The sequence below is a fragment of the Echiichthys vipera genome (genome assembly GCF_963691815.1).
Source record: "Echiichthys vipera genome assembly, chromosome: 7".
NCBI classification, from domain to species: domain Eukaryota; kingdom Metazoa; phylum Chordata; class Actinopteri; order Perciformes; family Trachinidae; genus Echiichthys; species Echiichthys vipera.
Window position 1 is genome coordinate 28,461,427 of NC_139832.1, and position 25,595 is coordinate 28,487,021.

The 25,595-nt window shown below is 43.1% G+C and overlaps 1 protein-coding gene across 4 annotated transcripts in view; it reads left to right on the forward strand.

Annotated features, from left to right (window-relative positions):
• zcchc14 (zinc finger, CCHC domain containing 14) overlaps positions 1–25,206 on the forward strand; it is a 49,588-nt gene extending 24,382 nt beyond the window's left edge. For 2 of the 4 annotated variants that reach the window (XM_083916761.1, XM_083916763.1), the window contains 11 exons: positions 4,084–4,154; positions 4,288–4,359; positions 5,279–5,346; positions 6,433–6,581; positions 10,356–10,392; positions 10,480–11,011; positions 11,200–11,309; positions 16,970–17,115; positions 17,790–17,927; positions 18,771–19,967; positions 21,627–25,206. In XM_083916761.1, coding sequence (XP_083772887.1) covers positions 4,084–4,154; positions 4,288–4,359; positions 5,279–5,346; positions 6,433–6,581; positions 10,356–10,392; positions 10,480–11,011; positions 11,200–11,309; positions 16,970–17,115; positions 17,790–17,927; positions 18,771–19,967; positions 21,627–21,682 — 2,576 coding nt within the window. In that variant the 3' untranslated portion in view covers positions 21,683–25,206. The remainder of the gene's footprint in view (positions 1–4,083; positions 4,155–4,287; positions 4,360–5,278; positions 5,347–6,432; positions 6,582–10,355; positions 10,393–10,479; positions 11,012–11,199; positions 11,310–16,969; positions 17,116–17,789; positions 17,928–18,770; positions 19,968–21,626) is intronic. The other 2 variants (XM_083916762.1, XM_083916764.1) reach the window with 1 other exon arrangement.
• Positions 25,207–25,595: the final 389 nt, after the last annotated feature.

Sequence of the window (25,595 nt, forward strand, 5' to 3'; positions counted from 1 at the left end):
TATTGATCAGGGCGGTTTTAACCTATCAAAGGAGACTGTACATAGTGTGAACATTGCAGAGAAGTAATATATTCAAATCTTTCAATAAAATGCACTGCTATTTCTCTTTGTCCCCTGGAGGTCACACTGTCTTAATAAGAGTAGCAGACCCTATGCTGGATATGCTGTTTTAGATCCAACACCAGAAGGAAGGAGGAAAAATGAATGCCACTGATGCTTTAGATGGAGTTAACATTCTATAATATAATTATTACAGCAGACGCAAGATAGTGTGAAAACTTCAATCAGAAACCAAGGTTGGTACTTCCCTCTATCATCTCTTCAGCATTAGACATTCAATATTTACCCTTTCATACAAACCTTCTATTGAAGTTTAGCTTGAAGGTTGAATATGGAGAATGAGCAGAACACCGTCATGTAGTGTCTCAAGATCGTAGTCACAACAACAAAAAAATAATTCCAGCAGTCGGGTTGCCATGTTTGTTGACCAGTAGCCTACAGGAGACCGGAGTCTGTTTGAGCCTGTTTGAACCCATCCCCTCCGGCCCATCACACCATAAAAACAAGAATTGCAGAGGAGTTTGACTGACAGTTACAGTTAGTTAGCCACTATTGGCTGGTACAATGTCAACAGAACGTGACAGAAAGTCATTGTCAAACCCGTCAACTTTCTTTTCTAATATTAATTCAGACTAAATATCTATTTTTATGGAAAAGCAATACTTTCATTAATGTACCCCTCAAAACGCCCCCTGGGTGTGCTATTTTAAAAATGTAGCTTTCAATAAAGATTCTACATATTCAACCTTTAACTTTAGCATATACAGTAATTTTGAAGTACGTTATAAAAACGTTGACAGCGGTGTCATGTTCTCCTCTCTAGGTCACAATTCCACTCGCACTGAATTGATTAAGACTATTTGATCACCGAGGATATCTTCCATTATCATTGACTGTATTTGAAGTCAATCCCTCAGGGACCAGCTGGTGTCTCAGCATGTACAGTATGCGGTTTTAGTCGGGGCAAGCCTCTCCAGTCCAGTCTGTTATTGTCTTGGCCCCTTGCCTCTGTCTGTAACACAATACTCAACTATCTCACTACCTCATGGTCACACCACATAGCTGTCACCAGCGTAAATCTCTCTCTCTCTCTCTCACACACACATACACACACACACAAACACAAATGCACAGAGGTGTACACACATGCTGTCACAGGCACACACAATTAACTTTATATGCCAAACCCTACCATTTTCCCTGTGTGTGTTAGCAGTTTTTGCTACCTCAGGCCGGGCAGAATGAGCCACACCTCATGTGTTGGTTTTACAATGTGTTTTTCTGGCCCACACACATAAACTTAAGTTGGAAAGAACTAAAGACGTTAGGGATATCTATCAATATGTACAGTAGTATCTCTTGAGAGATAGTTCAAACTTCTGTTGATCCCATCACACACGCACACTCTCGGACTTCAAAATTGTGTGGGTGTGTGTGAGGCATCCAAGATTAGTATGAATGGCAGGCAGCATTTAGAGCCTTCCACAGCTGCTGTCCAACGGGCACACTGCAAGGTGGTGAAGGATGTGTGTGTGTGTGTGTGTGTGTGCGTGTGCGTGTGCGTGTGCTTGTGTGTGTGTGTGTGTGCGTGTGCGTGTGTGTTTGCGTGTGTGTGTGTGTGTGTGCGTGTGTGTGTGTGTGTGTGTGTGTGTGTATGTGTATGTGCACGCGGTGAAAGTGACTCCTCTCTCTTGCCTCTTTATTCGTCTCCTCCTTCACTCATATCTTCCCCTCCCCTACTGCTTGTTTCTGCATGTCCTGTGGTTTCAGATAAGAGTTTTAGTATGTCTAAATCTTTACCTGGAGCTATTCTGCACACACACACACCCACACACACATCCATGTAGCGTTTCATTTCTACATTTTCTCAGCTTGTATCTAATGACATGGAACTAATGACAGTGGAGCAGCCCTAACCTGCCTCTACAGTCTATGCTCTGAACCTGAGGCATGTATCCAGACAGAAGCAAACAAATGTGTAAATAATTCAAGATGCTTGCACTTGTAAATGTATTGTAGTGTTATGTGCCTTAAATAAGGCCTACCTACTAACCTACAAATTTCACATCATAAAGTCATAAAATATAAATTTTAATACAAACATTGAATATTCTCATGGTACAGTGAATTACTGGCCTGTGGAAATGGTATTTCAGAAGTACAGGGGGGGTTTGGGGGTCTATGTTTTCTGCAGAAGGAGTTGGGCCTCTTGTTCAGCTACATGGCAAAGTGAATGCAATTGTTTATGTGAACCTCCTTCAGCAACATGCAACACCTTCACTGCAACTGTCTCCAATCAGCTGCAATTCCCATGTAAGACGATGTCCCCTGTCACACTGCAAAACAGGTGAAGCAGTTCCTCAAAGTTAAGATTAATGAAACAATGAAATGTCCAGCCCAGAGTCCAGATCTAAACCCCATAGAGAATCTCTGGGAAATCCTTGGTAACAAAGTAATGTCTCAGAAACCCACTCCAGTTAGTGAACCGTGGAAGAGACTGAGTCAGAATGGACCAAGATCAAACCAGAGCAGTGTGAGAAACTAGTGATGTCCTGTGGGCGCAGATGTGCTGAAGTCATTCAAAGCTGTGACCTCCACATCCTAGAGAAGAAAACATTGTTGAAATCTTCTCTTCTGACACAATGGTTACTGTTCAATAATTTTGATCACTGCTTTTTTCATGTTTTTTGGGGAGCAAAAGGGGCCAAACGTATTTTCTGTAATGCAGTCTCGGATCCCATCCACTCTCATCTGAGGACTATTTAAGTTTTCATTAGCTTTTTGTAGGGCTGACGTTTTCTGGTCAGTTGATTGACTGTTAATGATAATCGCTGGTCTTACTTTCATAAGGTTGTGTGTCCACAAAGCATTTAATTCCAGCTGAAAATGAATTCCAGCTCAAAAATCTTAGAACGCACAGCAGAACCTGCAAACCTCTGACTTCCAAACGCTTAGGTGGCACAGTGTTTTTTCCAGCTGAGATCCATTGATCCAGTGAATCTTGCATGATCTTGTGATCTTGTGATATCGTGAGAATCTGCAGATGTAAAAATATTAGAGAGTACCTGTGGGCGTTTGGTTGAGAAGTAGATAGAATTTCAGCCAACCAAGATTTTCTTTGGTTGACTACTGCCCTAGCTTTTTGTTATGTGCATTCATATGCAGATATCTGTTTATACTGTAGAGACAAATCATTTCTAAAGTCCAACTCCATTCTCGCATCGCCATCCTGGCCTGGATTTACTCTGGCTACACCAGAAAGCCTGAAATATTAACCATTGCCCTGAAAGGCTAAATAGTTGTCAGGCTGATGACCGACTGGTTCAGATATTGTATTCCTGCCAATCACATAATGTGCTGACAGAGGCATTACTGACCTGCTGGTGAGTAAGGAACGGCAACAACCGCTCTTCCACTTCTTAAGGTGGACTGTCAATGACAAAAAGAGACACCTTAGTGAGGAGTAAGTAAGCGGATGAGATTAAGAACCATAGGAAACAATAGTAACACTGTTTATCATTTGGGCTTTTTGACTTGAGAACTATGTCTTGTGGCCACCCACTGTCCTCCATCTTTGAGCAGTCAAAATGCAGATGTATGCAGTTGGGGAGTTGTTTTGCAACATAATACAGGAATGACATCTCAGCACCTTGAAAAGGAATTGCCATGGAGTCACAGCAGATGGTACAGTAAACAATCCCACTGACATTATGCACACACTGTACACTACAGTCCTTTTGTGCTATGGGACTGCTAAAGTTTTAGCGCACCAACAGTGCAGCCAACTGGCCAGCTCACATCACTGTCAGTGAAGTTACATCTGATGACACAATAACTTCACTTGTAACTCACTGGCTATGTTCTTCTCACATACTTTCTTTGCTTTGCTTTTGAGAGGAGGCCCAGTTTAGATTCCTCCTGGCTTTTTAAACTAATCACTCAAATGACTGATGTGTTAAAGCAGCTGTGTCAAACAAGTGAAGTCCGGTTAATCATCTGTAAAATAATCTGTGCTTCTTTCAGTCCTGATTGAGAGGGTGGTGCTGAGAGGAGTGACGCACAAGTCTGAAGACACTAGTGAATATGCGTTGGAGGTGGGTCCAGCGTAAACACACACCCCTGCTCACTTTTCCAAATCTTCTGTGTTCTTCTCTTCATGTGTTTAACGTTTCCTTCCACCTGGTTTTCTACTTCCCTCCCCTCCACCTCACCCTTCTCCTCGTCCAGGCCAGCTGGTCCGATGGTTTTGTTTCATCTGTTGTCAGAACTCAGCAGGAAGTGACAGAGCTGCTGACCCAGGTCAGAAAAACCACTGTAACACTTTCCCTGATTGATAATAATATTAATTTCAGGCTGCGCTCAGGTTGAGAGAATAGAAAAAGGTCTTCAGTACTCCCTCTTATAAATAAAGTGTAAAAGGACTATACCATTCTCTATGAATGGATGAATGAATTGTTCCCCCCTCTGTTTCTGATTGAGTTATTGTAAACAAACATTTGGTCTTTATTACAAGGTCACTGAATTCTTGAATCATTGAAAACAATGATGGAAAAATCTTCCGTCATTTTGGACCCCATCAGACTCCTGTAACTTTAAATAATTCACACCCCTCCCAGCTGGTGGCATGTGCATATTAATTTGCTATTGTCTAGTCTTTTCTTTGATCTTACTTGCATGACCTTGTTTTCTAGCTGGCTTTTGCTTACTGTCATGAGAGCTGAATGTCAGAAGTTTCTTTAAAAAGCCCAATAATTGTGATGGCATTGATAAACAACGTAAAAATGAGGCATTAAATACTGTATGTGTTATCATACAAAACTAAATTGAGGGGTAATAATAGATAATGGCTATCTATCTGTCAAAATAACAGGCAACTAGAAGTCTTACACAACCCCTGGTTTCAACAGTCAGGTTTTATAGGGGTAGAAAGCTCAGTAACATCAGCATAGAAATGTAATAACGCAATGTAGTTAGGATCATTACTTTTAGTATGTACTGCAACTGCCCTGATATAGTACAGTATGCATACAACTGGGACATACTATGTCTTCTTAACATTGTCACTTGAACTTGCTTTGACCCTCTGTCTCATATATGCTGCACAAAGGATGGTGACATACTTTGTATTGGGGCACATGTTTTTCTTTTGGCATTCTAATTGTATAGTAGCATGGATATAATGTAGCGTTAGTTTAATATGTGTTTGTTTTTCTCTAAGCTGTCAAAAGCCTTTCCTGATGATGGAGTGGAGAAATTCCTCCCTCAGTCCATAGAGCTGGACCCAAGGTTAGTCCCATAACACTTCCTGTTTATTTTTGTCCTTGAAAAGTCTCAACATAAGCCCCTTTCACACAGACAATAGCGCTGTAATGAAGAAACAGTTCAATGCAACCAGAATCAAGCAAAGGTGGCATAATACCGTCACAATGTCAAACAAACCAACTTCATGCATTATAGTAGCACAATTGCCAGTAGAGAGAAGGACAGACAGACTGCAGTACCACGGCACCTGTGTGTGTGTGTGTGTGTGTGTGTGTGTTGTGTGTGTGTGTGTGTGTGTGTGTGTGTGTGTGTGTGTGTGTGTGTGTGTGTGTGTGTGTGTGTGTGTGTGTGTGTGTGTGTGTGTGTGTGTGTGTGTGTGTGTGTGTGTGTGTGTGTGTGTTTGAGAGATGGAGATAGAGCGAGGGGAAGAAAAGGTGGGCTATTGTACACAAAGAAACTCTGTAAGTTATTACTTACAGAGTTACAGACATGGCTAACACTGAGTAGCTAGGGGCGGAGCACTAAACCATCCAAAACGGCTTTTTTAACCATGAATATTGCTCGAGATAGCACCAAACCACTGCAGTAGCATGAGAACAAGTTGATAACTCGGTAATCGACTTGTTTGGGCTGCCTGTCAGTATGGACCAGCTGACTGCTAAGGCTTGTAGCATTGTAAAACAGTCCTTTTTAATAAACTCTAGGTTCACTAACTACGTTGTTGGTGCTTTGTTTTCTGTGTAGGGACTCTTCTCATGCTACTGCAGAGGTTTGGTGCTATTTTGAACAATCTCAGCGGTTAAAAAAAGAAAGAAAATTTCTCTGTTAATAGGTGATCAATGAAAAAACTGGGCTGTGGGTTCCATTTTGGCCAGAGTTTCACTTTAAGAATGCATTGCAGCTCATTCCAAGCTTGTGTGGTGTGAAAGGAAAGGGGAGCTCTGTTCAGGTTATTGGAACCATGAGGAGAATGTGCACAACACTAATTCTGAAGTGCACCTCCACGATGCAGCTTGGTGTGCATCTCATGTAGTTTTCTTTGTCCTCTCTGTGTCTGTCTGACTCCCTGTCTGTCCCCCTGCTGCCCCGCTCCTCTCTGCCTGCACCCAGGTGTCTGACAGCGCTGCCTGGGAATGTCCTCCAGCACCACAGTGTCCAGCTGTTCTTCACCTCCACCAGGCCTCTCTCACCCAACTGTCCTGCCTCCCCTCTCCCTACGGCTCCTGTAGCCCCGACCTGCCCATTCACCTCCAGCGCCGGTAAGTCTTCATTCTCTTTCGATGTCACGACAAAATGAGTTTTAGATTTTATGTAATTTCTGTTCCTTCCTATGTTTTCTGTTTTAAAATGTAGATAAATAGGAGACACTATGTGATTGGAAAACATCAGGGCTCATATTCTTTCCACTAGGAGGACTTCTACATAGCTTTAAAAGTTACTAGCTAAGATTGTCCTCTTAAAACCAACTTTTACTAAGAAACTGGGAACGTCTTAAGCTGAGATTGGCTGTCTTGGTTCTCTGTCAGCAAATTCTTGATAGAAATACTGGAGGAGGTGTGTTTCCATATCCAAATAAAGAGTTTAAAATCAAATGATTGAACGTGAAATAAAGAGTAATAAAGTCTGCTGACTAGTCAAGAATATGTGCAGTTAATTATGAGTCGCTTACATGTCTGGCAGCAATTAGCAGGTATCCACATAAGAAGCCCTGTAATAATCAGACTACAATAACCATGATGATAGTGAGAGGTGTTTACTTCTTGCCCAACTTGTGCCTGAGGAACGACATTATTAAAGGAAAATTCAGAGTCTGAATAACTGCAAAAGACAAAGAAGAAACATGGGAAAATGTTGTGAAATAAATGCAGCTTTCCCCCTTTAGGGCATTTTAGGATTGTTTGTGATTTGTTCTCAGTGGCTGTGAGTACTGTGAGACAGTGAGTACTCCTCTTGAATACTTCTAACTTTTCACACATTTAGGAGCTGCCGTATCGTGTATCCTGTATCGTGTACTGTGTATCGTGTATCGTGTATCGTCTCCTGAGCTGAGAGTCTTGTCACATCCTTAGGATTGACATGCCCATTTTTTTTTTTTTTTACTAAATCATCAAGTTGCTGCTTTTAGCCTTAAGACGTTTCATGAATACAAGACCAGATAGGTTTCAACTGCAGATGTCATGAATGTGTTGTTGTGAATGTGTGAGTCTATAAAACCAGTAAGTCTCTGAAGAGGGCAGCAGGGATATAAAATAAGAACCCTCTATTCTTAAATGCAGGGAAAGAAGGTGCCAATGAGGGACGGGGCAAGACGGGCAAGATAAAAGATTTCATGTCTGGGTTTAACTGTTGGAGAAGAGAGAGAGAGTGGAGTCAGAAAGGAGGTATTGGAAAGGACAAGGATGTGAGTGTAGGCTTTGGTTGGTGGTAGTGAAAGGTGAGACTACGGGCAGAACTTTCAGTTTGTGTTTTGGGGGTGTCGGAGAGGGGTCTATTTTAGTCTGGTGTGGAAATTCAGCGTGGCATGTTTGTGTTGGGATGCCTAAAGTGTGGTGACCTCATGTTGGTGTGTGTGTTTGATTCTATGAATGTGACTTCATCATGGAAAGTATTTATAGCCGTATGTAGAGTGTAAGTGTGTGTGTGCTTGTTCTTGCTTCTACCTTCGTGTGTGTGTGTGTGTGTGTGTGTGTGTATGTGTGTGTCAGACTCTCAAAGAACCGAGAGAACCAAGGCCAATACGAATGTGCCCTGTGACTGTGCTGTAATTTGCCTCCACAATATGTCACAATCCAGCATTCTTCAGCTGGATGTGAGGCTGTAATATCACATTTATTGCACTAAACACACAGAAGGCACAGATTTCTGAAAGGAACAAAATTACACCTTCTTCAAGTTGCTGATAATATATTGATAAACCTTGGATCTGTTTTGTTTTTTGTTTTTTTATTTGAGTGCAAAAAGGTTGAAAATTAAGACTTATCCATTCCTTGTACTCATGTAGAAACTTCCTTATAATTAAGATATAAATGATGGTAAAAAAAAATAAAATGTGTTATCAATATCATTTAGAGTCCCCCTTCACTCAAGAAAGTGTTTGTCTTCTGTTTCTGTCCTCTAAATGTCCAACACTGACTATTCGGCTGTTAAGTCGTGACGTAATGCCCTTTCAGAATATGATTTCCGGGTCCAAGCAGGTCGAAGACCTGTATTTCTTCCACAACGCAGTGCCGTGTTCCCCCTTGTTTGAACAGATCTGGGTTTTAAAAAAGCAACGTTATTGTAATTTGACCTCTTTCTTATGGATGAAAAAGGTGTTTAACTGTCGAAAGAGGTGATCGGAATTGTTCACGTTAGGCCGTTGTTGTCTGTTTTGTTTCAACGGAGCGTTTGGATCTGGAAGTCTTATTTTGAAAGGGTGTCACGTCAGACTTAACAGCCGGATAGTGACTTGTATCTGAGCAAATTTTGACACTAGAGAGGTGTTTCTACATTCCTTTATTGAAGGAGGGGATGTCCGCGCACATTCAAATGTATTTCGGGAAGCTTTAGTTGGTAAGTCTCTAATCCATAAACCAATCACTGTCTAACATGTTAAACGCTATTCAGCGTATTCATAACACCGGCAAAATCAACGCAAAATCACAGTTCCTTGTAGTCACTTTAAGTAAGCAGAATAGTGCCTTTGCATTTGAAATTTGCACATCCCCTCGATCCCCTCTGCACAATAAATCGCTTTTTTATATCGCGATAACAACTTGCACAACAAACACGAGAGGCTGCAACACATCCATACTCATCACACCTTCTGTCCTCTCTTGTCATACAGAAATCATTTATTGCAAGGGCTTGAGGAATGGAGAGTAAGGTGGAAGGAGAGCTGAAAACCGCTCTGTGACCGGGGAGACAACTCTAGACTTCTCTCAGTAGTATTTACTTTAATGCAACATATTCAGTGCTGTTTTGAAGTCATTCATCTGCATGATTTCACAAACTGACTTTTGCATAAATTGCTGCTGTTTTCCCTTGCTATTTGTATAATCCAGAGGACACGCAGACCATGTTTTTATTTTATTAACTGACCTTTAAAATGTAGCAACAATCCATTTCAGTGCTTAACGTACAGTGTTGTGATGCTTTTACCTCATTTGATATGTTCTCTATGGCTAAGTTCACACTGCCGGTTCAAGTGAAGTGAATCTGATTTTTCTGCTCATATGTGAGCCATATCTGATTTTTTTCTGACAGTGTGAACAACACAAGTCCCATTGAATCTGACATTTCCGAATCAGAATTAGGCCACTTTTAAATGTGCTACTGAATCAGATACGTATCAGATTTTTTGTTGAATGTGACCACAATCTGAACAGCCAGGTCACATTTAATGGGACTTTGACGTCATTCTGACCCGCACTGCACTGTTTTGGAAATGAATGACGAATAAAGTTGATTGAACAAAAAAGTTTAACACAGTCGGGGAACAGAATCAAAACAAACATGGAGGACAGCAGTGAAGCAGGCGGCCAGTGGAGGGAGAGGGATGTTTTAGACCTCATTAGTATGCGGGGTGACACTTCGGTGCAAGCTACACTTGAACGGTCTTATCATAACCGATCTGTTGTGTCCGAATGGGGCCATAGAAGGACTTAGTCTTGGTAAAATTAAAACACCATGGTGGCATGATGTCATCATTGATCAACTGATGTCATCAGTGATCAACTACGCATACAGGTCACATCAGGAGCGTGAGCTGTCCACATTGTAATCTGTAGACAGGCCACAAACAAACACAAGACGCAAGACAGCCAAACAAAAGATCAGATTTATGCAATAGACTGAGGAACAGCAGTTGCAAAAATACTGTAAATGAAAGGGCTAAAGATACCAGGGTCTTACTATTGGTTAATGTTAAAGTATTTCTTTCAATCAAGCAGTGTCTGGGTTTGACTCACTTGATCCCTTAAGTTTTTTAAAACAGTTTGGTTGTGCTGATGTGAAGATGATGAAGCTATTTTTGTTTTCACTCTATCCCTCAGATATTGGCTGTATGGTTCAGTACAGAGGAGCCAACAGGTTTGATTTTTTCATCCTCATCATCATCACCATCATCATCATCATCATCCTCATTTGTGCCCCCTCTGACTATATTTCCTCTCTCAGGGCGATATACAGAGTGGCCAGCGTCCAGCCCGTCGTCAGCACCCACAGCTCTGTCTTGACTCGCCCCTCTCCTCACCTCTCCTCCCTTCCTCCTCCTCCTCTTCCTCCCTCCCTCCCTCCTCCGCAGCACTCCCCCCAGCTGTCTTCCCTCCCTCCTGCTGTGCCAGCCCTGCCCACCCAGTGCTCTTTGGCCGGTGGAGGTGAAGCCTCCTCCCAGCCACATCCCCAACACAGTCAGCCAAACTCATACTCTCAGCAGCACTCCCAGCACCACCTTCAGCCCCAAACCAGCAGCCAGTCCAGTGCACAGCCTCAGTCCCTGCACCTTTCCCATTCCCATCCAACGTCCCACTTACATCCCCAGTCTCTCTCATACCCCCAGTCCCATTCCCTTTCTCGTTCCCAGTCCTATACACAAGCACCATCCCAGCCCCAGCCCATCACCCCAGAGCAGAACAGCATCCTGGACTGGCTCCGCAGGCTCCGGCTCCATAAGTATTACCCCGTCTTCAAACAGCTCACCATGGAGGAGGTGGGTCAGCTTTAGATGCTATCCTGTCATTAATTTATTCAAGACATCTTACAGGAAACAACAAGTACGCTCAATCACTTACTACAATCAGTATTCCAAGCTGTAGACATGTGTAAGCTTTTTACTCTTAAATAAACCAGTATGTCTTCTTTTCTAAAACATGTTTATTTCCCCTGTGTTACCTACAGTTTTTAGCGCTGACAGAGGAGGACCTGAACAAGTACGACCTGACCCAAGGAGCAAAGAAGAAACTCAAGACTCAACTAGAGCTGCAAAAGACTCAACTGGAGATACAAAAGTCAGTGGAGTCCACTGTAGATATCACTAATCACTAATAACATGGTACATCAAAGCATAACATTGCTTCTGTTTTATTAGGAGGCTTTCACATTAGGGCCCGGATATGAGTACACTTGACAACACTTGAGCCAGATTAGTGTTAAGTTAACTCTAGCTGCGGTTACATATTTCTTCAATCCTTCTGATTAAAGATTCTTACTCAACTGTTTACACGGACGCTAAATAAAGCGATCCACTCAGATGTGTGTATACATGCACCAAAGCATTAACCTGACTCTGCCAGATGGATTCATTCGCATGATTCCCATTTGCTCAGCATTTGCATCTGGGAACTCTGGTTTGGAGATCTTTTGGGAAGGGGCAAAAATACTGGTTGCTGATTGGATAAATCATCTGTCTATCACCAACATTTCAACAGAAGGATCCAAAGGAAAAAAGAGTTGGTGAGTGGCTTGCTCCATAGCTGCTCATCTCATCCATGGAAGCCGTCATTTTGTTTACACTGAGTAGTTACTTCTAATTTCGTCAGACTTAAATGCGACTCAAAACCAACCCTGACTTGTTTGTTCGCTTGGCAAATTTTCTCTGTTGCACATTACCAGACTGATCTGTAAATAAAATACAATAGAGATGAGGATGGTCCCACGAGGCTAAGTGCACAAAGTGGTTTCGCCCGCTGTGAAGCATCTAATCTGCCTGAAACATAACGGAAGAAAAGTTTAATTAACTTTAAGAGAAAATTCAGTTCCTTCAATACATGGAGTATAGAAGAAGTTGCTCTGCCTGCCAGCTGGTTGTTTCAAGCCTTAAGTCTCAAACCACAGAACAGTTAGAGACTCTAACCACCGAACAGTTTTGTTTAGCTACTGCCATGTTTCTGTCTGAAGCAGCTTCACTTAATGTTCCCCCTATGTGGAGCAAACATGCGCAGAAAGAATGTAGTTATTCTAACCAGAGAATAACGCCTTTACAGGGTTGTTGGGTGCATATATCTTCCTATTGAGCAGATTATCAAAGGTTTGCACCACACCTCTCAACCCAATTAAAAAATCCTTCCTATCGAACAGTGGAATATTAGGGTCCATGTAAATGCAGCCAAGGTGGTCTCGATATGGTTCATGGTTACCTGGGCACGGTTTGCATCAGGTGTGAAAACCAACTATTCCAAGACACAGAAGTGTTTTGAATATGCACACAACATGCGAAAGGCAGGCCACAGGGTCGTTCTTTGCATTGTCTCCAAAATATTAACAATAGTAGACTTAATGCGCAGGTTGACTCCATTGTAGGTGCTTAAAGTCATAAATAAATGTCATGTAGATGATGAGCCAAGTCCCAATAATGTGAAATACCAACATCTTTTTACTCGGATTCCACCACACAGTGGGAGAGTGACTTCATTCTCCATTCAGGACGCCATTACTCCATTATATCTTTACATAGAAAATATTTGTTTGCTGCTATATTAATGTTCTGAATATTGAGTACAGTGCCTTTAAGTAAGGGATAATCTGCATTGAACCATCTTATTGAAAAACAATTCACACTATGCAGAGGGCGATCAGCTAATATTTTTCATAACTGCAACTCCCCCAAGCTCGTATCCCCTCCCTCCTCCAAGAAGCTGGCCAGCTAAAAATACATAGCTAACATATGCTAACATGTGTTGACATAGCCGTTTATCAGACCGGGGACATTCACAGTCATAAGCCAGTTTTGGCACAGACTAAGGGAGGCTATTTATGTAACATCTACCACAATAAAATGCAAAAATGACCTGTTCAACAAAATGTTCAGAGCTGACAGAGAGGGAGGGGGAGTGGGAGGCAGGACGACAAGGAGCAGGTGAGACGAGGGGATTTGATGGAGGGTACGAGCCAAAGGCAGCCTTCCGGGACCGATGGCTCCCCATTGGTCAATTTCTATGAAAGCCTACGGCTGATAGACTGAATGGATTCTTTGGGGTTCTTTTTGTTATTCATATTGTGTAGATCAGACTACAGGACCATAATCGCCGTATAAACAATGTTATTAATAGTTACCAATATTCCAAATGGTCGACCATAGCTTTACTTAAGCAATACTTCCTTGCTGAGAGTTAAATGAGAAGGTCGATACCACTCTCTGGTCTGTGTGCTAAGTATTAAGCCTCAGCCAGGAGGCGATTAGCTTAGCTCAGCATAAAAACTGAAACGTGGGGAAACAGCCACCTTGGCTCTGTCCAAAGTTCAAAACTACACTTCGAAAGCACAAATAAAGAAATAGCATGTGTACCCATACAAACACCATGTGGCTATAAAGGAATGTGTTGTGTCCTGGTTACTAACATGCATAAATATTTCTTTGTGAACGTGAAGTGCTGAATGTCAATAAATAGTTACATTGTGTTACCACAAATTGACATTTCCAGCATCATTTATGTTAGTGATCGAGATACAACATGGACCCTTTATGACTTGTTTTAATAGAAGTTCAAAAACTAAACCAATGTAGCTGCAGTAATTAATCACTAAGTCAATATTTGAGTGGCAAGGACAGAGACCTGGAGTACCAGACTCTCTTTGCTCACTGAGTTACTGTACAGTGTGGCAGTTTGTATTACAAATTCCATGGAACTGAAGTGTCATTAGACCAGGGGAGACAAACATATGGCCCGTGGGCCAGAATTGGCCCGCCCAAGGGGTCCATCCAGTCCCGCCCACTGGATGACTCTGCAGAGAGATGTAATTTATTCCACTTTTTAATGAAATGCACTGCTATACCTACTAATCCCCTGGAGGTCACACTGTCCTAACAGGAGTGCTTACATTCAGGATCCGTGTCACTGTCGAGTGTAGGCTGCTGTTCATGCAGGAGCTGCTGGAGGAACATGTCTTTGTGAAAAAGGAGAAAAGTGGACACAGAGTGACGTGTTTCCAAAGAAACTTCTTCACAGAGCTAAACAAGAAGCATGTCTGGTGTGTTCAAAACACATTTCAGTGCTCAAGGAATATTCAGCCCCACTTTCAGACTCATCCTGGTGAAACACAGAAGAACCAGGACAGCTGAGAGCAGAGAAGATAGATGATTTGTTGGCAGGTTTGAGGAAAGAACAGTCTTTAGTCTTTAGTTTTTAGTTGTAGCTGAGAGATTAGCGATGCAGCTGTGAAAGCTAGCTAACTTAATGCTAACAAAATAGCGTCAGCATCAAAGCTGAACTCTGAGGGTGAGTTTGTGAAGACATGCTGAAGGCTGCAGAATCCTGTTCCCGACAAGAGACGGGCTTTTTACCAACATGAGCCTGAAGAGAAACTCTGTGGCAGATAAGAGTTTGGATCTTGCTGCAGTGGTTTTACCTGTCCGGCACACTTGAGATCAAATCGGGCTGCGTGTGACCCATGAAGTAAAATTAGTGTGACACCCCTGTATTAGACCCTGCTTTTTGTGTAACATCTATGTGTCTTCTTGAGCCAAGAGTGGTTTAGCATGCATCCACTTACATTCTCACATGCTCAGAATCTGCCAGAACATCTGGGGAAATCATGAGAGCAGATTTTGACCTGAGGCACACACAAAATCATTCAGAGATTGCTCTGAAAATTCTTCCCAAATGTTTGTCTGCTTGCCTAATAGTTTGGTCAGCGAGAAATTCCCATATAGTGGAGGTGCTCGATTTAGTGTGGATGCAGCACTGCAGTGCTGTTGATGCTGCCGCACCTCAGGCAGTGTTCTTCTTCTGTTCCTGTCCTCTAAAATATCTGACACTGACTATAGTGTAATGTTTGTCCCTAGAGAGGTGTTTTCACATTCCGTGCACTTCTCTTTGATTTGAAATTCAAACATATCCTGCTATTGTTAGTACATCACTACACCATAACCCAATCACTGTCTAATATGTGAAACACTATTCGACGTGGGACAAACTTACTAGTAAAGTCAATTCATGTCGATTACCAAAGTCAATCCAAAAGGAAGGAGCCCATTGGTGCTTCGTTTGCCTTCACCGTGCTGCCCCATGCTAATCAGTGTTAGCCACATTTGGCTGTTAGCGACTCTACCGGATTTCTCTGTTAATAGTGTATACATGGAAAAAACTGTCTTGATGGCTTATTTGATATATTTAAGTGTCGAAAAAGACCACGGATGATTTTACGCCGGAATTTCACTTTTAAGTGACAACATATTCCTCATCTGAGTCTGGGTCTGACTGATGCTGAAATTATAACTTAGTTGCAGATTGCTAACATTAGCTTCATGGCCAGGCAGCTTGGACTCTTTGTTCGTCTGTCCACCTGCAGGGCTCCAGGAGTTGCTCCCGCCAAGAGTCTCTGCTGCCCCGCCTCCTCCTGTCTGAAACCGGCTCAAACATGTTGGCCTGTGGCACATTCTCTCAGATGTGTTTATTCACCTTGATGAGTCGTTTACGCGCTTCTGTTTAAACCTCAGGCCTTCTCATCAACCTTCGATAGGAGCTAGAACGTAGTTACAGAAGAGTCTCAAGCTAGTGCAACTACGTGTGGGGATACGGGCATGAGCAGCAGAGGCCGGGGCGAGGACAGATGCAGGTATCCTCACTGAGGGAGAAACAGTAAATGTGCTTCCAGCTCCATCTCTGAGTTTTTTTCTACTTTGTATGTGGGAAATCCATGTGTTAAACAAAATACTATTCATGGCAGAGTAGTTATTATATACTTTAACACGTGTCTGGAGTGGGATTTTAAACACGAGGCTCGTTCTTGTCTTTGTGCTGGTGCATGGTGAAGTGGGCAGATGCTTTATCCCATTAAAGATTAACAGACAGACCAATCAGCCGCTGATTTCCACAGTAAATATACATCAGGAACGGTCCATACAGCGTCAATGGTTAACCAGCTGCAAGTGGAGCGGAGAGATTAGATATACTATTAGGAGATAACCAACAGAAACACATGCAAAAACACAAAAACATGGACTCTCAAGTGAATGCGTCCACATGCTCTGATTCTCTCATTTACAAGCACCCCCCCCCCCCCCCCCCCACACACACACACACACACACACACACACACCTGGGTTCTTCACTTTTGAACCTGCTCTTATTATCTCTTGATCGTGTTTCCATCCCCAGTATCAACAGGTTTCCATTAGGCAGGTGGCAACGTGTGTGTTTGTGTGTGCATGCTTAAACAGAACACACAAAAAGTGAGCTGCAGCAGTGGTTTTCCATGCGACTGGTTTGTCGGGTTTGCAGATGTGATTGTAGAATAGCAGTTGGGAAAATGAGGAGCAAGTTAAGTGGATCATGTCTCCCCCTAGTGGTGAGAGGTGGACATGAGCTGCCGTTCAACTCAGTTTAGTCCTACAATATAGGCTTGCAACATAATTTGGTGTTATTTTGAGCAGTATTAGTGGTTAAAAAAGACGAGTCTCAAAGAATGTCTTCATCATACTGCCCTGAGCTAATCAGTTTTAGCCACGTCTGGCTGTTAGCGACTCTACTGGATTTCATCATAAATAGTTGATACACAAAAAAAACTGTCTCGGCTTATTTGATGTGTGCAAGTTCCGAAAAAGACCATGGGGTGATTTGACGCTGGACTTACACTTTGAGAACAGCAAAAGTCTGTCTTCTGCTGTTATTTTTCCTCTGTTTTTGTTAAACAAGAAGCTTCTAAAAATGAATGCTTTTACACAAAACAGGATGAACAACAAGACGCATCATTCCTCTCTGCCTGTGTGTTTCGCCTGCAGGGAAATGAAGATGGAGAAGCGGCCCTGCAGCGGCATCGCCAGGGTAACGCCCTCCAGTCACATGGGACCCCCAGCACATCCCACCTCCACTTCAGGTAACACAGCGGGTTTGTCTCTGCTCGTCTGCCTTTATTCACACATAAGATTAGAAAAGTTTAGTAAAAGTTTGTGTCAGTAGTTCTCCTGTGGACCCTTTGTTATTTCTATTAGATGTGTTTCCTGATCACCTGTTCACTACAGAACAATGTTATATTTTACATGTTTTGTTGATGATTGCAAGGAAAATGATCACTATCAATTGGATGAAGGCCGACCCTCCCATGATTACTGAGTACAGAAAGTAAAACATGTCTACATGATGGAATATATGACTGCCCAATTACAGCTAAAAGTGCCTGTTTTTATGAGAAGGTGGGCCCCAGTTACTGACTAACTTGCCTAGGACTCTTATACACCTGTATTATACTGTACCCATAACCATTTATCATTTGTGTGCTATACCCTTTACAGTGCTATCTATGTGTGACAGATGAGACCTAATCTCAAGATGTTTCTTTGTACACGCTCGTGTCGTTAATTGCCTGTTAATGTGCAGTTGAGGCAATAAAGTTAAAAAAAAGAAGAAAAGTTTAGATGTGAGACCAGACAAAATGTGAGAATGGCGCTGGGCGAATGTATGGATTATTATGATTTTGAAAAGCCACTGCTCAGTTCCCTGGATTGAAAAATGTAAGCCTAAAACAGCAGTGTACTGAAATGTCAATTTCAGGGGAGCTGCGAGTGGAGGTCCATCACCCCGTCTCAACAGACAGCAGCTCGTCTTCAGGCTACTCCAGCTCTTCCTGCTCGCCCCGAACACCTCTCTGCTGCGACTCCGCCTTCGACAGGAACAGAGACATCCACAGGCGTAAGTGTTCTCACAGGACCGTCTAATTATCATAGAGGGATAATCCTGAGAAATAGACAGAAGCCACATCAGTTTGAAAGTGGTGTTAGTGAACTGAGTGATAATCCCCATTGTATTATTTTACAGTTTGGTATGCAGAATCTAAAGTATCATAACTCAGATTATAGCCTACCTTCAACAGGTCGGACAGTAATATTCAGCTGTTGATGATGACAAGGAAGGGGTGAAATAGAGGATGGACACACACACACACACACACACACACACACACACACACACACACAGGGAGAGCTTTTCAAATGTCTGTTTCTTTCAAACGTCCACTTGGACTCAAAAATGAATCTCAAAATGAAATTTTTTTGTCCCTAACTCGAGAATTCCTGCGCTAATTCTAACAACATTCCACACAAATATCTAACAGGATAAAATGATCAAGTGATTACATTTTCTATCTAAAAGGTCAAAGGTCAACTTCACAGTGACATCATAATGTTTCATAGCTCAGGAACAGATGGGGAGACATTTGGTCAGATACTGAACTGGTGACACTAATGTTGAAACTGTCCTGATTGTGTCGATCTGAAGATGTGTGTGAAGCATCAACATTTTCACCATAATTTTAGTTTGACCTTAACCTAAACTTTATTAAATTCCTTCAAAGTCTTCACTACATATATAAATAAGTCTGGTTGGCGGAGGCATACAACTGCAAGGTGCTTATTCTCGTTATTCATTCTCATTCTCATACTGTCTCTGAGTGACATCCAGTCCCGACAGTTTTGCACATACACACACAGGTATTGAAACTAGCTTTCAACACATTACTGTGTATGTGTGTTCCAGGTGTGTCAGGTCCAGACGGAGGGGGTCCAGAGAAGGACCGGTCCTGTCTCTTCATGCTGAGCTCCAGCTGCCCCACAGGCTCCAGTCGCCCCACAGCTCAGGTCCTGCCTGTCCAAACCGATCTGGCTCCTACTCACCCTCCATCCTGCTCCTCCCACCTCCCCCTTGGTATTTCACAGTCTCCTTACCACCCACAGGCCACTTACCCCCAGACCTTGCTCTCCCCGGTCCCAAACCCGGCACGGATCCTGACTTCCCCTCGCAAGCCCAGGCCCCCTCCGCTGTGCACAGAGGACAGGACTAAGCCTCTGGGCTCGGGCTTCAGTAAGGGGCTCAGTGTGGGGATGGGGGTCAGGTTAGAGAATCTGTTCCCGGGGCTGAACATGGACAGCTCCTCGCCACTCCAGGACTCGCTGCTTTGCCGTGGCTTGGCGGGAGGCGCCGTGGGTCTGATGGTAGAAACCAGTTCTGCTCTGACCTCCACCTCCAACAGCCTTCACCACGTCTCCCACCCCCCTTTGCACTTCCACCTCTCGTCCTCTTCATCCCCTTCTCCATCTGGATACTACTCCCACCCACCTGCTTCTTTCTCCGCTTCCTGTCCCTCCGCAAAGTCAGGCTCACAGTCTGGCAGCTCCAGTACTGGTGGTGGCTTTATTCCCATGGCAACCGCAAGTAGCGTCCCTGTGGCCGCCGTGCCCTGCAACACATACTACCCGGCTCCGCCTACCTCTAGCCCCTCCCCTTCCCCCTCCTCTGCCTCTTTGTTGGATCAAAGTTCAGGCCATGCCCCCTCCAAGTGTGTTTGCAGCTCCTGCGGTTGTCGTGGTAACTGTGGCGCTTACGGGGCGTTGCCTGGTTACACAGCAGCTGGCTTCCTACAGCCGTTGTCAGCCGGCCCCTCGCTCTTCACCCTGGGCCCTCTGCTCCATCTCAGCCCCCTGATATCCTCGTCCAGCGCTGCCGCCACCGGAGCCACGCCCTTCTCCTACCCAATGATGGTGCCACCACCCCTCTACCATCACAGCCCCGCGTCACATGACCAGCAGCAGGGCTTTACCTTCTACCAGCCCCATGGCATCGTGGGAAACGGAAGTCAGAAACGGGCAGCAGGGAACATGTCATGCTATAACTGCGGCGCCAACGGACACAGAGCAGAGGAATGCAAACAGCCGGCCATGGATTCAGCGCAGCAAGGTGAGTGAACGAGTGAAAGCAAATTAACTGAACTAATTATTAGTCTCGCATGGCCAGATCTCCACAGTGCAGTGGAGTATAGTCTGGTTACACCCACGTACTGTTTCATTCGGGGACAGGCGCAAAAGTTGTTTGTATTTCTTTTAACCAATTCCACTCGTCTGGACAGAGACATGCTTATCAATAATCAACTTATTCATCATTAAATGTAATTACTAATGTGTAAATTCAAGTTAAATTATATTTATTTGAAGTGTTTAAGTTGTACTCCGTAAGATTTTCATCTAGTTAACTGTCTTTTAAGTAAATATCTATCAAAGAGTGAGTCAAAACAATGCTGATTGATCACATGACCCACTAATGACAGCACTTGTTGCCTATTTGCTGAGTATTCTAATATCTGTGTCTGTAGAGACATTCGCAGGTTAGATGTGAATAAGCCGCCATGTTAGTGACGCTGCTACGTTCACTTGTAATCGGAAATTGGGAACTTCCAACTTGAGACAGGCTTGTAGTCAGGAAGATTTTTGTTGCCACCGTACTCTACGGGAATTGTTGGGTCTCTGTGAATCATAAATAAGTCATAGAGTGTGGTCTTTACCTACTCTGTAAAGTGTCCTGAGATAACTTTCGTTATGATTAGGCACTATTAATACAATTGAATTGAATTGAATTTAATTGTAGTAAGAGCAGAAGAATAATAGGAACATGTGTGTGCAACGGAGAACGGAGGATCAATAATAAATGTAAATTTATTTACAACAAAAGGAATAAATGCAAACAAAACCATAACCATGATACAAAACAGCAGGAAAAACCACAGTTGCTCTGGCCCAGCTTCCAGCTGGTGGCAGGGAGAGAGAGAACAGTCTGGCCAGCCATCTCTTATAGATGCTGGAAACCACGGTCGCAGGTGTTCCCAATTTTCTCATGCTCCGCCCCACACGACAGCCACTCCTGAGGGAAGAGGAATGCACACAGACAGCATAGAGCACTGACAAAGCACAGACAGCCCTGGGGCGTCACATTGTGGATTTAAGAGGGGAACATATAGGGGACGCAGCGGAAGTAGAGAGGTGAATGTGTTTCAATAAAGTTTACAAAAGAGCAAAACATTCAAACTTAAAAAATTGTCAACACACATAGTGAGCGTGAACGTGACAAGATAGAGGGCTGTGAAAGAACAGGCTCGCCTGCAGTTACATCTTATGGAGTACAACTTTAATATTCTCAGTTTGATTACACTTTTTTACAGCACAGCATCATAAATGGCATAGACATTAATGTTTAGACTGCAGCCTTTTGTCCGGATGTCAAAGATCATTTTTGTCTCTAACTTAAAGAATGATATAACAATGCTTGATTTATTTTCTTGACACATTTACTTGCACATTACTTTCTTTTGTAGGCTACAGCTAATACTTATACTTAATATTCATCAAAGGTTTTACGGCTGCATTTGTAACAACTTTTGGGATCTTTCCATGGAACATTGATTAAGTTATTATTCATCTTCTTTTGAAACATTAGAACCCACCCATGTTGCTTCTCTGTGGTACATCTTATACTCTATCCATAAATACATTAGACGAGGCGTTTCGTCCGGCCTATTATCCAAGCTTCACCACAGCAACCGTACGTCTCTGTTGTGTTTCACAGGGACATTTCGACTCAAGTACACTCCTCACTCTGACAGTAAGGACTCAGGGGACTAAGCGGCAGAAACACCAGTGGATTTGATCTACTCCTGCCACAACTGTACCTCATGTTCCTGCTGACGCTCGTGGGCAGCAGCCGCGGACAGCCTCCTCTGGGTACGAGCTTAACCTGAGTCTGTTCAAAGACAGCACAGACCTAATGTATCTTTTGTGAATCTTTCACAGCAGCTTACAGAGAGATGGGAGAAGGAGAAAAAGGGAGCGGTTGTCACAGTCTGAGTCATCAGATTAGCCCTTGTCCTTCTTCAGTTCTTCACAAATAAAGAAGGCTGGAGATGTATAAAGTCCACCTCGCTTCTTTTCAGAGGCGTAGCTGGAACTCCCTCTGTCGTGTTCCTTGAGGTGCAGCACAACCGGACAGTCTGAATCTCTGCTTCCCGACTGAAAGACTCTGTGTTCACAAACCAAAGACACAGCACTCCAGTATCCTAATAACTTCCAGTCAAATACATTTCTACTTCTCAAATCATGCTTTTATTTTGACAGACTGGATACCATGGACACACGCCCAGCACCAGTGTTACCTTCCCTTTGACTGGGTCGACTGGTCAACGCCTTGATGCTTCAAAAACACTTCTTTTGTACACTACAGTATGTCTCGTGATCAGGTTGGACTCACTGCTGCTCAGAGATGGCATGTGAGGTACACTGTCCACTTACGACAAACTAATTACACACAGTATAAACTTTATACTAATGTTTATAGCTTACTGTTTTTGCAGATAGAAATCAACTTTTTTTTTCATTTTATACAAACGGGAGAGTATGCTTAATATGTGCGCTGAGCAAATCAAAACAGGACTTTTGAAAGTAACTGCCAATTATAGTTCACAAAGAGAAGTTTAACTACCATCCACAGCTGTGAGCAGTTCCTGTTTTTCATTGGAGCATTGCATTGTGGGAGAATAGAGTCCATCAACAGAACATGTTTTTAAGTAATGCATATCAACTGCTTTGGGTGTTCTTCAATTTTACTATCGTTTTGGCCGACCATCAGCACGCAGCCGGTGTTATCGGAGCCTGAAACAGGGTCCCAGAGTGGGAAGATTTGAAAATGCCCCCCATGGCGTTGACGTCTGGACGGCGAAACTGCATACTTTGTTTGGTGATGTCATCACCCTAACTCAGACCTTTAACCCATAGTTTGGACGTACCCAGAGTAATGTTTTAATGAGAGGATTTAAAGATTTGAAGTCCCCCTCCACTCAAAAAAGGTGTTTTTCTTCTGTTTCTGTCCTCTAAAATGTCTGACACTGACTTCCGTGACTTGTATCTGAGCAAAGAGGTGTTTTCACATTCCTCTACTGAAGGAAGAGACATCTGTGCACTTCTGAGTCTGGGTCTGACTGATGCAGGGTTTGGGACGTCAAAACTATAACTCAGTCGCAGATTGCTAACATTAGCTCTACGGACAGGCAGCTTGGGCTCCGTGTCCACCCATCCACCTGAGGGGAGACACACCCTCCATACCGCGAATGATCCAGGCCTGTGGCTGATTCTCTCAGATGTTTAGTCATCGACCTCTGGTATAAGTTAGAACCCAAAGGGTGAAATGCACCCTTAAAGGTTGAATATGGAGAATGAGCAGATCAGCGCCATCTAGTGTCTCAAGATCGTAGTCGTAACAACAAAAAATAGCTCCAGCAGTCGGGTTGCCAGGTTCGTTGCAGAGTGTGTCAGTGATCAGCCTGCTCCATGTCAGTGATGAATCATTCAGGATAACGACTCATGTGGAAGTTAAAGTTAACCAGTCTTCAGCTGGAAGTCTTTCTTTGAGTGCTGTGTAATCGTTTAGCTAGCTCTCAACTCAACATGATTCTTTGTTTCTGTAGCAATAACAGACAACCCTGGCAACCTGCAACGCCCAACGCTATTGGCTGCTACCATGGAAACAGAACGAGACAGGAAGTCATTGTTAACCCCCTCAAAACATTTAAAAAATATTCATTAATTCAGACTAAATATATATTTTGATGGAAAGCAATACTTTCATTCTGTACCTCTCAAAACGCCCCATGGGTGTATTCTTTAAAAAAAAAAATATAGTTTATAATAAAGATTCTACATCTTCAACCTTTAGTTGTGCTGCTGCTCCTGTGCTATTTGCTCAAATTGAAATGAGGTCATATGCAGACGTTTTATTAGAAATGAGCCTTGTTGCAAAAACAGCCCAGTTCACAAAGATCAGCGGTAAAAGCCACAGCCCGTCACAGTGACATTATGAGCATCTTCAGAGAGCACATTTACTGTGTAAGGGCTGCCCTCTGCTTTAACTCATTCACCGTCTTTGACAGTGTGAGATCCCAGGGACAGTTTAAAGTCCTTGACTGAAGTTTTAAAGAAATGCCTCTGGACCTGGAGCTCGCACTCTGAACAGGTCGTTTTTCTCTCTCTGCTGTTCTGCCGTCTGTGTTTAAAGGTAACATTTTTACTTTGCCATGTGGATGAAATCAAACGCAGAAAGATCAAGGTGAAGCAGCTGCAGAACTTTATGGAGGTGTTCGCCCTCTAATATCAGAACCACATCCCTGTGAATCGGACCTTGAGATAGTGGGTGCAGGTGTGATTCGTGATGCTATCCATTCTTTGTTAACTCACCCTTGAATATTTGTCCAAATGTCTTCACACCACTGTTGAACATTTCCAAAGTGCCATTTTTTTTCAGGTCCGCCTGATGAGGTTTTATTCTTCATGTCGATGTCAGTGGATGAATGTTGAGCGCCCTGGACTTTAACCCTCATCATATTCTCACTGCAGGAGAGGTGGAGCCCACTCTTTTTGTAATTAACATGTGCAGTCTTCATGCAAAAGACAATTCAGGACTTTAAACATTGGAAATAGTGGGTGTGTTGGAGTATTGCAGTGTGACTGTGAGTGAGTGAGCTGCTGGGCAGGACCCAGAGTTTCACAGACCCAAGGACAGCTGGTCCTTCAGATGAAACCCTGTCTGTACCCCTGGAGGGCACAGCACAGGGACACGAGATGTTTATTTAAACAAAGAAATACACAACGTTCAGTATGTATAGCTTCTGTCTGCTGTCTATAAGTCAACTATCGGTCTTTCTGTTGTAATATAAATATCTTTAGAGTATTGCCTTTTCACAGCAATAAGGGGCTTAAAGGAGCCAGCCTTCCATTGTTCAGTTCAGTCCGTCTTCATGAGCGTGGCCAGATGAAAACCCTTTAGTACATTTTTTCAGTGCATGCACAGTGTAATAAAAACTGCCTCGATCCATCATACCAAAGAGTGCCTTCTTTTGAGCTGTTTTTTTTGTCACACAGTTCCACTTTATTCGAACTATTTGGTTTTTTAGTTTCCTCAAAGTCTGACTGTGTAAGAGTCCCACCAGTGCCCGGGTCACTGAGGCTCCAGCGTGCATGCTCATCTTTGGAAATATCTGTGTGTAAATGTTTGAACACTTCATTTGTAGCTCAGATTTTTTATTATTATGTTGTGCTTTTAAACTTGTTTTTTTCTGAACTTTGAGGGATGTTTGAGTAATAAAATATTTCCTGATTGTGTCTTTGATCACAGTGTCTATCATTGATATAACTTTTTCAAAATCACACCCTCACTCACTCATCTTCAACGGGTCGCAGGGGCAGCAGCTCTAGCAGGGGACCCCAAACTTCCCTTTCCCGGGCCACATTAACCAGCTCTAACTGGGGGATCCTGAGGTGTTCCCAGGCCAGTGTGGAGATCTAATCTCTCCACCTGGTCCTGGGTCTTCCCCGATGCATCCTCCTCCTTTTCACAGTCAGAGAGGAAAATTACATGGGTTTGACGTACTTATACTTAGAGTTTTTCCATTTCATGCTGCTTTATACTTGTACTCATCTCAGAGCCAAATATTGTTCTTTTTACTGTACAGTTATATCATGGTTACTTTCTAAAATATTAAAAAATACA